Source organism: Xenopus tropicalis, chromosome 4, assembly GCF_000004195.4.
Source record: "Xenopus tropicalis strain Nigerian chromosome 4, UCB_Xtro_10.0, whole genome shotgun sequence".
Taxonomy (NCBI): domain Eukaryota; kingdom Metazoa; phylum Chordata; class Amphibia; order Anura; family Pipidae; genus Xenopus; species Xenopus tropicalis.
The window spans coordinates 137,596,535-137,612,163 of record NC_030680.2 but is presented as its reverse complement, the minus strand read 5'-3'; the positions used below and the strand labels follow the sequence as shown (position 1 = coordinate 137,612,163).

The following is a 15,629-nucleotide window of genomic DNA, read 5'->3' as shown; positions in this document are numbered from 1 at the left end:
TTATTATGTGAATACATTGATTGTGTGCATTGGAATTATACTTCCCAAGCAAAGAAATGCAATCAATTCAAAAACCAGGTTATGCAGTAATATATCATGTTCCATTGCAGGGTTCCCCCAAACCTGAAGCTCAGACAGATTGCTTGGAGTATTTCAATGGTATCCAGAATGGCAAGAAAGTGAGGTTGAGACGACAGAGGAGAACCGCCCGTGTCCTGCAGCAGAGGGCTTCCCAACGGCGTGCGCGCCAACTCCAGCAGAAGGTGAACTGGCTAGGGTGCTGGGATTACATGAGAGGAGTCTAATGTCCAAAAAAAGAGGGGAAAAAAACACTGTCAGTGAACCCTGAGAATATATATCAGTGATACAGTGAATAAGTATCCAGTTCCCATGAGCCTTTGCATGGTTTGGATTTGGATGAAACGCTGGGGCTCAACCCAGTAAGGTATCTTGTTGTCACGGTAACTGAATAGTCTGGACATAGAGTTGCCATTAAAGGAGAAGGAAAGGTAAAAACTAAGTAAGTTTTGTCAGAAAGGCCTATGTACATACAGCCATAAGCACTCACAGAAACGCTGCACTGAGTCCTCTGTGAAAAGATTTTTTGTGTCTGTTTTCCTCTGCCAGAGACACGCAGCTCTCTCCCCTCTCCTGCTCCCCCCTCCCTCAAGAATGCTAAGAACTCACTCCCCTCCTTAGGAATGTGGATCTGAGCCAATCAGCAGGAAGCTGACTCATAGTCTAACTAATTGAGCATGTTCACTTGGTCTGGGTGTCTGTGCAGGAGTGAGGCATTATGGGAACTTTCTTTACACAGCTCAGCGTTTTTTTTCTTCCTGTTTGGCTTCTGATCATCTGAACAGGAGAAATATGGGGAGACTTAAGGGCACTATTGAGAGAACTGAAGGTATGCCTACAGCTTGAGATTAACTCTTTATTAGCCTTTCCTTCTCCTTTAAGCCAGTATTTGACCAGCCTAGCCGGCAAATTGCCAGCTCAGGCAGGTGTTACAAATATACCGGCAATTTATTTGCCAGCAAATTTGTAAGGACAGTAATAGATCCCTACCTTCACAAAACCTCTCTGCGGCCATCACTCCCCTTTTGAGTAGACGTCCAGCCCCGCCCATTTCCCTGCCCCAAGTGATGTCACTGCTCTACTGATTAGATCATTTAGGATAATTAGTGGCAACTGTTATTAAGCAAATTAGGATATGAAAAGAATTCATTATTTTGGTGTATTCCTATAATGTTTGGCCTGCAGTGCAATTGCACCTATGGCTGAAAGCCTGTCTCAGACAATACAGCAAAGATAATAACACTTATTTCCTAGATATACTCAAATCAGAACAGGAGGATCTGTCAGAATATCCCATCTCCCTATGTTATTTTCCTGGCTATTGTAATTATAGGAAAGGTGAAGGTGGTGAGGCCCAAGGCTACTGGTAGGATGGGATACACAAGATGCCGACTCTAGAAGCCAACCTTGGGATCATCTGGCCACAATTTGCTTTCTCATTGGTTCCACACTTGGCTCCTACTGTGTTTATAATATTACAAAAAGTCTGAAAGGGTGTGGTCTAGCAGTATAAAGGGAGTGTTACAAGGGGGAGTGGCTAGGGGAATGTGGCACTTTTCAAACAGGCAACTTAATTGGTTTCCTCATTACCTGTAAGAAAAGATAGCATGGATCAATGTTAGAATTTTAGAAGAAGACCCTTTGAATTATTAGCAATTTCATTTTTTATGGCTTCCCCATAGACTAATCAACTGAAATTAATGCTGACCAAAATCTGTCCGAGATGTAACATTTTAGACCTTTTTAGACCCAGCCAGACCTTAGAGATTACTTTTTTTCCCTGCACTGTTTATGATATGAATGGAAAGTTTCTCTCCCCTAAAGGTACCAGACACACCCGATCTGAGCTAATTACCTGTCTATACGCTGCACGTTGGGCATGAACAATATGGGACAACTCTCGGCATGTATGGGGCGAATCATCTCCATTCATCTGGAAACTGTCTCGTTTCTTTCTTGTAGCCAGACACAGAGGTAATCCGACGGGAGCACAACTCAGGTCACATGGTCACCTGGACAGGTCAAGGATTCGTTCGAGTCCGAGATGGAGCTGGTCTCTTGTTCCAGATTGACAACGTCCCTTATCCAATGGATTATGACATCATGATCCGTTATGAGCCAGAGGTATTCGCTATTTGTAAATAAAATCTATTAGAATTAGGAAATGAGTTTTGAGCAAAATCCAATGGATATATACACTATCTTTTTTATTTGTGTATGAAGATGTCACTGGCCCCACTACACACACTAATGTTTTGCCTTAATCTATATCTATCTTGTATCATAATGGGCCAGATTCAATTCACTGCTAAAAAAATGTTATCTTCTAATTCGGTTCTACATCTCCCGATAAAATTCTCTTGAGTTTTCATGGGATGAACTATCTGACCCAATATTGTGTGATCTTGTACAGGTATAGGACCCATTATCCAGAATGCTCGGGACCAAGGATATTCCAGATAAGGGATCTTTCCATAATTTGGATCTCCATACCTTAAGTCTGCTAAAAACTCAATAAAACATTAAATAAACCCAATAGGGCTGTTCTGCCCCCAATAAGGGGTAATTATATCTTAGTTGGGATCAAGTACAGGTACTGTTTTATTATTACAGAGAAATGGGAATCATTTAACCATTAAATAAACCCAATAGGGCTGTTCTGCCCCCAATAAGGGGTAATTATATCTTAGTTGGGATCAAGTACAGGTACTGTTTTATTATTACAGAGAAAAGGGAATCATTTAACCATTAAATAAACCCAATAGGGCTGTTCTGCCCCCAAAAAAGGGGTAATTATATCTTAGTTGGGATCAAGTACAGGTACTGTTTTATTATTACAGAGAAAAGGGAATCATTTAACCATGAAATAAACCCAATAGGGCTGTTCTGCCCCCAATAAGGGGTAATTATATCTTAGTTGGGATCAAGTACAGGTACTGGTTTATTATTACAGAGAAAAGGGAATCATTTAACCATTAAATAAACCCAATAGGGCTGTTCTGCCCCCAATAAGGGGTAATTATATCTTAGTTGGGATCAAGTACAGGTACTGTTTTATTATTACAGAGAAAAGGGAATCATTTAACCATTAAATAAACCCAATAGGGCTGTTCTGCCCCCAAAAAAGGGGTAATTATATCTTAGTTGGGATCAAGTACAGGTACTGTTTTATTATTACAGAGAAAAGGGAATCATTTAACCATTAAATAAACCCAATAGGACTGTTCTGCCCCCAATAAGGGGTAATTATATCTTAGTTGGGATCAAGTACAAGTACTGTTTTATTATTACAGAGAAAAGGGAATCATTTAACCATTAAATAAACCCAATAGGGCTGTTCTGCCCCCAATAAGGGGTAATTATATCTTAGTTGGGATCAAGTACAAGTACTGTTTTATTATTACAGAGAAAAGGGAATCATTTAACCATTAAATAAACCCAATAGGGCTGTTCTGCCAGTTTTAAAATTCTGAATAATTTCATTAAAATGAAGTCTATGGGAGACGGGCTTTCGGGGAATTCTGGATAACGGGTTTCCAGATAAGGGATCCCATACCTGTATTAATAAATGCTAATATTCAATAGAATACAACTTCATGTTCAGGATGTAAAGATCTGCAAATGGGACTCACCATTTTCTATTTCCCAAGGTTCATTGTGGATATCTATGACTATATCCATACCCACGTCTGTTGGTTTTAGCATTAATCTGCCTTTCAACTGTGAGCAGTGCGTGACAGCAGAAGATTAGAGCTGAGCAACCAGCCGCTAATCTAACCAGACAGATATGCACGGGTTGCTTTTCAGGCCCCTAATGCACGGTGCAAATGTTAAATAGGTAGAATTAGATGTTGTCAGTCTCTGTGACCTTAAACTTGAACTTGGAAGGTAATGACTTCTGTCTGTGATGATATAATCACTAGGCCTTTGTGTTGGCTCCAGCGGGAAGGCCAGGGGCCCATCTGACCCGTATGCACCTAACATTCCTCACATCAAGATATTAACCAGTAATTTGAAGGGTTCGCAAATCCTATTACAAAATGAATGTAAATGTGTAAACATAGAAACATTATGGGGCTCAAGAAAAGCCTTTAATGGCCGACAGTTATCAGGTCTGAAGCATCAGACTCGCTAAATTTTACAAATGACCTTCTTAAAAAAAATCTGCACTTTTCTTTTTTTTTTACATGAAGTCTGCCGAGGACTGGGAAGCGACTGTCAGTGTGACATCACGGATATTACCCATGAGCCCACGTTGTGGCAACGTATTGCCCTCTGAGCAGATGTACAAGGAAAAGCTGCCACATACAGAGAGGTAAGGTTGCCATAGCAGAGATCTTGAACAAAAACACATACCTGATCCAATGGAAACCCCCCACCAATGATTTAGGACTGTCCCACCAACACTGCAACCATTGGGTAATACAATGAGATATTAGTGGGTGGCTATGGAGGGAGAAAACTAGCTACAGTCTGTGCAGCGATACTGGAGCCCAGATGCTTTAGGACAAGGCTGTGGGCCAGATATGGCCTCTCTAAAGGACTTTTATGGCCTCCAGTTTGTTCAAAGACTCCATAGACTTTACTGTATGACATCATCATTTTATTAGAACCTACAGTATATATAAGTATATGAGAAGTAATCGGCCCGCTACATGTAATAAGTTGGACAGCACTGCTTTACGAGGTCCTGTGGACTGGAGGGTGAAGCCAGTAGAGTATTTTTTAATGACTGTTTGAGAAAGGGATCCAGTTGATTACTAATATTGAGTTCCTCCAGGGTCTTGTTTATCCTGTTGCGATGCACATTGTTGCTTAATATTTAGTATTGTTTATGTTCTCTCTGGCACAACTTGATATCCAAGCAACGTCTCTTCCATATCCAGGTACTTGGTCCTCCCGAAACCCTTCTGCTTTGAAAGCAACAACCAGTATGAAATCAGCATCCGATTCCAGCGCTGGGGAGCTGCCAACCGCCACCCCGCCGCCTTCATACTCATTGACTCGGTAATGGCGCTCTCTGTCTTCCCAATTCTGCATTTCCAAAAAAACAATACTTTTACTGCTGAAATGACATTGTCTTCTCACACGGAAAGGGCCTCAGTTATTTGTTATGGTTGGCTACTAGCATATTGTGGCATTAAGCTTCTTATTTATAAACTGCCAAAGATAGAAAGGTCAGTCAAATCCCGAACAAAATTTGAACCCTAATTTTATGTTAAAATCTAAGAAAAATAAGACAATTGTATCAATTGTGAAGAAAAATTGTTGCCTTGGATTGTCCAGAGCTGTAGAGCACATGACATGTGGGTTCCCATTTGGTTTATCTGAATCCTACAAAGAGAGCTCGGAGTTACCCCCGGATTTGGTGTGCCCCTCATTGGAATACAATGTTTCAGACAAAAATTATGTTTTATGAATAAGTAAAACTGGAAAGTTAGCAAAATCTTACCAATTAGACTTATTGTACTACATGGCTGATTTACAAATTGGGGACTGAATTATATGGAGCTACTTAGTAGCAGCTACTTGTCACGGGTCGGACTGGGCTGCCGGGACACCGGGAAAATACCCGGTGGGCCCCAGCGGCCCAGACCTGAACCTGTTGCTGCTTCCTCTGGCCTCCAATGTCCTCCCCTGATGCGTTTCACATATGCATTCAGGGAGGACGTCGGACAGGGGCCCCTGCGGGGGGGGGTTAGGGGTGCCCTGCGGGGGACGTGGCCGGAGGAGGCGCCTTGGGGGGTGCAGGGCCCCTGGGTGTGAATAATGGTTGGGGTTTGGAGCAGATAGTGGACACAATTGGGTGGCTAGGTGGCCATATGGGGCTCTATGACTGTTGAGAGCAGCCCTGAATTTATGCCGAGTCCAACACATGCCAAGGTTTCCCTTGGCATGACTGCATTAAAGGAAAAGTTAAAACCTTCGTGGAGTCAAATCCCTAAGAGCGTGACCTGGGCCAGTGCTTGTTTTCCATAAAAATCAGAATGTTCTGGAGTAACGTCATGCAGAACATCATGCCACCATGTTGGATTCAGTTACCCAAGTATCTCTGTGTGCCCACTGTGTAAGCAGGCAAATGTACAGTATTGTAAACAAACAGATCTATAGTGCACGTGTGGTTGCCCAGTGGGCACAGGGGATATTTCTATCCAACATGGTGGCATGCAGAGTGATAGCAAACTGAAGTAAAGACAAGAAAGGGTTTTTATTTTTACATACTGGCTTGAAATAAGTTGCGTTTTTAGCTTTGCCTTATCTGCCATTGTCTCAGACTATATCATCACCGCCCCCTGTTGTGTTATAATCTCCTTGGAAACAGTCAAAGGTGGAGTAATACTGGGACATTAATACAACCAATAACCTACGTTTGGCATAGCCTTTACACAGGGCCGGATTTCTCTTCTGGGCGCCCCGAGGCCGCCCCTGTTGGTGTCCCCCCCGTGCGCATGCGCAAACGCACGCCCCCCCCCTACCTCAGCCATGCGTGCGCATGCACTCCTTTAAACTCCAGTGGGGAGAGGTCCCGACTGCTCTGTATGGGAGCCAAATTTAAAAATTTTCTTGCGGCATGGCGGCATGCCGCCCCTAAACTTCTGCCGCCCTAGGCCCCGGGACTTTGGCCTCTCCACAAATCCGGGCCTGCCTTTACAGAGACATTAAGCTATAGGTAGCTGTTCATTTGCTTAGAATTTTAGCTTATAATAACCCTTAAGGCCTAAAAGGCTGCCTCTGATATCAAACTCCTCATCTGCTGTGAGCCAAATTCATTTATTCTAGATGGTAAGTCTCTGGGGGGGATCTCACTTGCACGTTATTATCTAAAGATGGAATGTGAGAAGGCTGGACTCAACTCAATGGGATCTGATTCACACGATCAAAGGGCAAGGAAACAATATCATATTTTCCACTTGAATAAACTCAAAGAGAAAGATAAAGAGATTTTCCCCTATAAGCAGAATGCCCGCTGGCTGACTCTGTGCCATAAAATAAATGTGCCTGGTAATGTCTGTGATCTATGGAAAATACTAAATACTCTGCCGATCCTGCAAAGCCAGATAGGCAGATAACTGATAGATATTTTCTCAGTGCAGATAACTATAAGATATTTCTCAGTGTTCTTTGTGGAGATTTAATTAGATCTTTTTTTCCATGGGATAGAGGAAGGTAGATTTGTAGCAAATGCTTACAAAGATACATATGAGAGCTACATGGGATCTCTCTTTGGGCTACAGTCCCAATCACATTATATTATATATTTTATAGGGCAGGGAATCCTTGTGTCTCAGATTCACTTTTATGTTCTAGACCAGGGATCCCCAACCTTTCTTACTCGTGAGCCACAGTCAGATGTAAAAAGACTTGGGGAGCAACACAAGCACCATAAAGGTTCGTGGAGGAGCCAAATACGGGCTGTGATTGGCTATTAGGGGCATCTATGCACCCTATCAGCTTACAGGGGGCTTTATTTGGTAGGAAATCTTGTTTTTATTCAACCAAAACTTGCCCCCAAGTCAGGAATTCAAAAATAACTCCCTGGTTTGGGGGCACTGAGAGCAACACCCAAGGGGTTGGGGAGCAACATGTTGCCCCCGAGCCACTGGTTGGGGATCACTTTTCTACACAATAAGAATCTATGCTGACTCTACAGACATTCCCACCTAACGCTTCTACTTATAAAGGGCACTAGAGAAAGTTTCTGATGGGACTGAGAGCAAGAGATAACTCTCTACTCATCCTCAAGGCAGATACAAGTCATTTGGTTAAATCCTACTTCTCATATTTACCCCCTTGTTGCCCCACAGCTGGTCCTTCTGCCCAAGATCTATGAGCTCCCCGGCTTCCATGGAAATGACCCTGTGTCAGTGCATCATCGGGAAGAGATGGAACGATACATGTGCCTGGATTCCTTCAAGATGGCCACCATGCCTGACCTGGCAGAAATGTGCATCAAGCTTCTCTGCAGCATCTCTGCCATCATCCACGATGGAGCTCTGCGTGAGTTACTCATTCATTTGTATTTAGGGGACCCTCAAATAAATAACTGTATATAAATAAGAGTGCATGCCATTGGAGGAATATTATCCAGTGGTTACTTCCCTTGATGTTTAGCTCAGTGTAACCTGTATATGTATATAAGTTGCACTTTACACTGTATATGCATTTATTTTGCAGCCTGCCTGTGTGACCTGCAGGGTTCCCTTAGTGCTGTCTGTGACAAGATAGGAGGACAGTGCAAGTGTAAGCCTAATGTGATTGGCCAGCGCTGTGACCAGTGCGCTCCAGGGACCTATGGATTTGGCCCATATGGATGCAGCAGTAAGTAGAGACTGATTTTGTATTGACCTCTAAATAACAACATGATCATTTCAAGCTGCTCCAGCTATCAGGCTGCATGGCAGTGTGGATCTCCAACTGGAATGGACTAGTCACAGCCAACCAGAATGTGCTCTTCAACAGGACAGTTCAGCTTAGCAGACCCAGAAGGGATAATGCTTCCCAGAGAGAGGTGGCCTTTAGGTTGGGTTGGGCAGATGTCCCAGTATACCAGGAAGGTCATGAAATTTGTACACCCCTTAATCCACCATGGGAATCCACATTCTCCGCAAGACCTTCTCCAACTTTTAGAAATATTCCTCTTTTGGGATCTGTGAATTAGGGTTGTCTCTCCCAAATCAGCCAATCCATGATCTATTAGGGATTACATTCAGATTTTTTGCAGAGACCAGCTGCAAATCTACCCCACCAGTTTTACTATGTCCCATCATTGTTTCAGTCTTGCTGGGGGTGATGGGAGAAGCAGGAACAAGACAAGAGCAGACAAGTCTCGTACAAGCAACTTGGGTTCATAATATGAAGTTGGAAGGAGGAAAACTTCCTGCAGATAGTAACATAGTAACATAGTAAGTTAGGTTGAAAAAAGACGTACGTCCATCACGTTCAACCATAATGCCTATATATAACCTGCCTAACTACTAGTTGATCCAGAGGAAGGCAAAAAACCCCACCTGAAGCCTCTCTAATTTGCCGCAGAGGGGAAAAAATTCCTTCCTGACTCCAGGATGGCAATCGGACCAGTCCCTGGATCTAGTATCTACATGTGGTATAAGTGAGACTGATCTCCTGAATGTGTCTCTTTCCCCCCACAGAATGTGACTGCCACCCTCAAGGTTCCACCTCCAGGTTATGCAATCCCTTTACAGGGCAGTGCCCGTGTCAGAGCAATGTTGCCGGCAGACAGTGTGACCAGTGCTTGCCAGGCCAGTGGGGCTACCCTCACTGTAGGCCGTGCGTATGTAATGGCCATTCTGATGAGTGTGACTCCAAGACTGGGGCCTGCATCAGATGCAGAGATTCCACTACCGGGCGCCACTGTGAGAAGTAAGTTGTTACTGGTGTTTAATTGGTTAGAGCAAAACAAGTGACTAACTTGGTGCCATTTGCAGACGTACTTGGGCTCTACTAAGCCTCAACTTTAATTTCAGGTGTTTGGATGGATATTATGGGGACCCCATACTGGGCTCTGGTCAACAATGCCGGCCATGTCCTTGCCCGGGGTATCCTGGCAGTCGCAATTACCATGGCAGCTCCTGCTATGCTGACAAGGATTCCCACCAAATTGTGTGCCTCTGTGCGCCTGGATATACAGGTGAGAGCAGACTGAGTGTCACTGTGCGCCTGGATATACAGGTGAGAGCAGACTGAGTGTCACTGTGCGCCTGGATATACAGGTGAGAGCAGACTGAGTGTCACTGTGCGCCTGGATATACAGGTGAGAGTAGACTGAGTGTCTACATAAAGAATATATGGCACCGCCTACATAGAGAATATATGACACCGCCTACATAAAGAATATATGACACCGCCTACATAGAGACTATATGGCACCGCCTACATAAAGAATATATGGCACCGCCTACATAAAGAATATATGGCACCGCCTACATAAAGAATATATGGCACCGCCTACATAAAGAATATATGGCACCGCCTACATAAAGAATATATGGCACCGCCTACATAAAGAATATATGGCACCGCCTACATAAAGAATATATGGCACCGCCTACATAAAGAATATATGGCACCGCCTACATAGAGATTATATGGCACCGCCTACATAAAGAATATATGGCACCGCCTACATAAAGAATATATGGCACCGCCTACATAAAGAATATATGGCACCGCCTACATAAAGAATATATGGCACCGCCTACATAAAGAATATATGGCACCGCCTACATAAAGAATATATGGCACCGCCTACATAAAGAATATATGGCACCGCCTACATAGAGATTATATGGCACCGCCTACATAAAGAATATATGGCTCCGCCTACATAGAGATTATATGGCACCGCCTACATAAAGAATATATGGCACCGCCTACATAGAGATTATATGGCACCGCCTACATAAAGAATATATGGCACCGCCTACATAGAGATTATATGGCACAGCCTACATAAAGAATATATGGCACCGCCTACATAGAGATTATATGGCACCGCCTACATAAAGAATATATGGCACCGCCTACATAGAGATTATATGGCACCGCCTACATAAAGAATATATGGCACCGCCTACATAAAGAATATATGGCACCGCCTACATAAAGAATATATGGCACCGCCTACATAGAGAATATATGGCACCGCCTACATAAAGAATATATGGCACCGCCTACATAAAGAATATATGGCACCGCCTACATAAAGAATATATGGCACGACCTACATAAAGAATATATGACACCGCCTACATAAAGAATATATGACACCGCCTACATAAAGAATATATGACACCGCCTACATAAAGAATATATGGCACCGCCTACATAGAGATTATATGGCACCGCCTACATACAGTATATAGATAGAAAATATATGGAATACAATATGAATTATTGTACTGTATGGGAGTGACTTATACACTTGGGTCTGGGAGTCTGTTCTGGATACATGATCTGGACTCTTACACTCCATAGGGACTCGCTGTGACCGCTGCTCCCCTGGTTACTTTGGGAACCCTGAACAGGAAGGCGGGGAGTGCCGGCCGTGTCAGTGCAACAACAACATTGACCCCACTGACCCTGAGTCATGTGACTCTCATAGCGGGATGTGCATGAAGTGCCTCTACAACACAGATGGAGCTCACTGCGAAGAGTGCAAAGCTGGTTTCTATGGCAGCGCCATGCAACGAAACTGCCGCCGTGAGTGATGGATTTCACTTATACCAGCATTCAGGGGACTCGCCTATGTCTATGACTGACAGTTACATGTAGTTACATTGATACATTCTATCAGTAGTCAGAATCATAGACATAGTGCACAAAGCATTGTGGGAATTGGAGTCTTGGCTGGAGAGCCGCTGATTTCCACTAATACTTTCAATTGCAATTACATTTACCAGGCTTAATAACTTGGGGGCAGAGCAGTAACAAATAGGGGTGGGATCATGACATGTGGGGGGCGTGTTTTGTCATGTGGGGGAGTGGCTGTGACATTCTGAGGTGTTTATTGGTTCAGGATTCATAATTTTCTTTTTAATGAATACATGGGAAAAAACACTGGGGTTTAATATCATTTGGATGCAATTTTTGCACTTCCTGCAGGTCTCACTAATTCATCTCTTTACAATAGGATGTACATGCAATGAGCAAGGCACCCTGCAGTCCCACTGCACCAGAGACGTCTGCTATTGTGACCGGGTGACTGGGCATTGCCCCTGCAGAGCCAATGTGCTGGGCAAGAGTTGCGATCAGTGTGCCTCTAACTTCTGGAACTTTGGGGGGGACCTCGGCTGCGAACCCTGCACCTGTGACCCGGCCCACTCCCTCCGACAGGACTGCAATGTGGTGAGTCTGGCTTAAAATATTCCCCATTCTAGGAATGTATCAGCACTCTCTATGTTTATTTATTGTGGCTGGTTCCATGGCTCTCTGTGCACCAGGTCTGAACTGGGACTCAAAATAGTCCCTGGCATTCCAAGTACACAGAGGCCCAAACAGCCCCCCAGCCCAATAAATAGTGAGTGACTATGGCATCTTACAGCAGCCCCTCTGGCATTTCAAGTACACAGAGCCCCAAACAGCCCCCCCAGACCAATAAATAGTGAGTGTCTATGGCATCTTACAGCAGCCCCTCTGGCATATGCCTGAACCCACAGAAAGGGACTCTAGCGAGCAGTACCAGCCACCCACTCCCACCCTGCTGAGGAAACCTAGAAAAAAGATAGGAAAAAGCTGGGAAAAGGCTTGTGATCCTGAGTAGAGCAACATCAGAACAGCTCTCCCTTTTGTGATTATATCTCTATCCTATTTCTCCGACTGTACGGTTACAGGAACTTACCAGCAGGTGGCGCTGTTGTCACAAAATTCATTATAGTTAAATAGTTCTAAAACTAATTATAAATGTGCTTAGAAAAGCACCCTAAGTGCTTACATGTATTTTCTTTATGGTTTACTGTGTATCTGTATGTAAAGAACTGTAGGAAGATATAATTAGTCTGCTCTTGGCTTTTCCATGGTTCCCAACTCATTATCCCAGTTAAAGGGTCAGTTTTGCCTTTAGCTGCCTGGGGAAGCCATAGAAGTGACAAACTAAGGGAGGCAATATATCACTTATTGGCCAAGAGAGGAGTGTGGACAGTTCAGAGGAATACAGAAAAGGCAGAACTCTGCCCATTCATTGGCTGATGGGGCCTAGCATGTATGTGTGCCTTGGCTTGTTTGTGTGCACTGTGAATCCTATGATCCCTTAATTCTTAAAATGGGAGTTTTCTATTTAGGATTACCCAATAGCACATACTACTAACAAAAGTTGGTTAGTACAATATATTTGTACAATTATACAATATATTTTTATAGAGACCTACATTGTTTGGGGGTATAGTTTCCTTTAATGAACGAGGTTCTGTCTTTTACTCCCGCACGTCTTAATGTTACAGTCCAATATATTTATGTTCTATTTCCCCCATATGTGTTAATGTCTCCCATATATTATCTGCGCCTTTAGTCTAATGATCAGCTTGTTGGTTCTGCTGCCCTTATCTCTGACCCATTAACTCCCTTTCCTTTTGTCTAGTTCACAGGACAATGTCACTGCCAGCCCGGCTTTGGGGGGAGAGTCTGCTCACACTGCCAAGAGAATTACTGGGGTGACCCCCAAATTAAATGTGAAGGTAATATCCTGTTACAGGAGGGGCTGGAAGATCATTTTCAGTATTTAAGTCCATTTTTATTCCCTGCGCTGCTTGTTCTGACTGCCTGTTTCGTTCATATTAGTTAGTGAATTGTTAGTGAAACTGCTGATACATGGTAGGACTTAAAGAGTTAGTCAGGACAAGCAGAACCGGAAATAAACATTGCAGTAGACCAGGGGTGGGCAAAGTTTTTGGCTCGGGGGCCACATTGACTCACAGGCGGGCCAGGCCGGGCCAACGTCCTCCCACCAGCTCCCCCCAGCATCCTCCATTTCCCCGACCTGCAGCTCCCTCCATTGTTTGGCTGCGTCTGTTCCCCGGCTCCCCGCTGCATCCTATTTTATGGTTGCGCCCCCTACGTATACAGCACGCACGAAGCGCAACCAATCAGGGCCCAGAAATTATTTAAAGGACCCGGAGTCGGCGGGCCGGATTAAAAAGGCCAACGGGCCGGATGTGGCCCGCGGGCCGTAGTTTGCCCACCCCTGCAGTAGACACATATAAATATTATTGTAAATGGTCTGACTTTGCTTTGGCATGATGTTTTATTTGGGTCAGCATCCCCCTTTGCATGGATCCGTTCATTCTAATATCGGATGTAGCAGGAATAGGAGCCATGTAGCAAAGCAAGGCTTCTTCAATAGCATTGTACCAGTCTAGTAACCTATAGCAACCCAAAGCTACAAATCAGCTGTTTGCTCTCAGTAGTTTCATTGCAGTAGAGCCATAAAAGGTAGCTGCTGATTGGTTGCTATGGGGTTGCTATAGGAGTTTCTTCTGCTGCTGTGTAGCCTCATATGTAGTGATGAGCGAATCTGTCTAATTTTGCTTTGCTGAATGATTTGTGAAACTGCGGGAAAATTTGCCAAACTCTGATTGGTCAATAGGCGACAATTTTTTTACGCGTGCAACTTTTTTTCTCACTCCAAATGCATTAAAGGCAGACTTTGCCAGTTTAAGGGCATCTCTGCAATGTGTCAACTGGGAAAGGCTTTTCATGGGGTTAGACACAGAAGGAAAATGGAACATCTTTAAAACATTGCTTTGTAGGTATACACAACAGTATATTCCCCTTGTAAGCAAGGAGAGGCATCGCAAAGCAAAACCCTTATGGCTGAATAAAAGAGTTAAGGTCGAGGTTGGTAATAAAAAACGTGCTTTTAAAGCATTCAAGTTAGCTGGGACAGCGGAAACTTTCATCAGGTACAAGGAAGCAAATAAAGCATGCAAAAAAGCTATCAGGCAAGCTAAAATAGAGATGGAAAGGGATATTGCAGCTAGGAGTAAAAAGAATCCAAAATTATTTTTTAATTATGTGAATAGTAAAAAAATGAAGCAAGAAGGGGTGGGAACTTTATTATCACGGGGGGGTACGTTGGTTGATGAGAACGGGGAAAAAGCTGAAATTTTGAACTCTTATTTTTCATCTGTCTATACATCTGACGAGCCAGATAATGAAGGCTTCCCTTTTAATATACCCAGTGCTAGTAATTTAGCTACTGGCGCATGGGTCACTCAGGAGGAAATTCAAAAGAGACTTGAACATGTAAAGGTAAACAAAGGTCCAGGACCGGATGGGATTCATCCCAGGGTATTAAATGAGCTGAGCGCTGTGATTGCCAAGCCTCTTCACTTAATTTTTCAGGATTCGTTGAGGTTTGGCATGGTGCCGAGAGACTGGCGGATTGCTAATGTGGTGCCGTTATTTAAAAAGGGATCTCGTTCTCAGCCTGAAAACTATAGGCCTGTTAGTCTGACATCAGTAGTAGGAAAGCTTCTGGAAGGGGTAATAAGGGATAGGATAGTTGAATACATTGCAGTTCACAATACTATTAGTTTGTGCCAGCATGGTTTTATGCGTAACAGATCTTGCCAGACTAATTTAGTTGCCTTTTATGAGTAGGTGAGTAGGAACCTTGATGCTGGAATGGCAGTTGATGTCATCTACTTAGATTTTGCTAAAGCGTTTGATACAGTACCTCACAGAAGGTTAATGATCAAATTGAGGAATATTGGCCTAGAACATAATATTTGTAATTGGATAGAAAACTGGCTGAAGGATAGAGTACAAAGAGTGGTGGTAAATGGAACATTTTCTAATTGGGCCAGTGTGGTTAGTGGGTACCGCAGGGGTCAGTCCTTGGTCCTTTGCTTTTTAACTTGTTTATTAATGACCTGGAGGTGGGCATAGAGAGTACTGTTTCTATTTTTGCTGATGACACTAAATTGTGCAAAACTATAAGTTCCATGCAGGATGCTGCCGCTTTGCAGAGCGATTTGACAAAATTGGAAAACTGGGCAGCAAACTGGAAAATGAGGTTCAATGTTGATAAGTGCAAA

At 43.5% G+C, this 15,629-nt stretch overlaps 1 protein-coding gene across 3 annotated transcripts in view; it reads left to right on the top strand.

Annotated features, from left to right (window-relative positions):
* Positions 1 to 15,629, top strand: part of LOC100170549 (uncharacterized loc100170549) — a 78,379-nt gene that overhangs the window by 44,958 nt on the left and 17,792 nt on the right. For all 3 annotated transcript variants that reach the window (XM_031899896.1, XM_012960666.3, NM_001130326.1), the window contains 11 exon segments: positions 111 to 263; positions 2,041 to 2,202; positions 4,272 to 4,393; positions 4,965 to 5,085; positions 7,884 to 8,076; positions 8,254 to 8,397; positions 9,228 to 9,459; positions 9,564 to 9,727; positions 11,074 to 11,298; positions 11,729 to 11,943; positions 13,172 to 13,268. In XM_031899896.1, the coding sequence (XP_031755756.1) occupies positions 111 to 263; positions 2,041 to 2,202; positions 4,272 to 4,393; positions 4,965 to 5,085; positions 7,884 to 8,076; positions 8,254 to 8,397; positions 9,228 to 9,459; positions 9,564 to 9,727; positions 11,074 to 11,298; positions 11,729 to 11,943; positions 13,172 to 13,268 (1,828 nt within the window).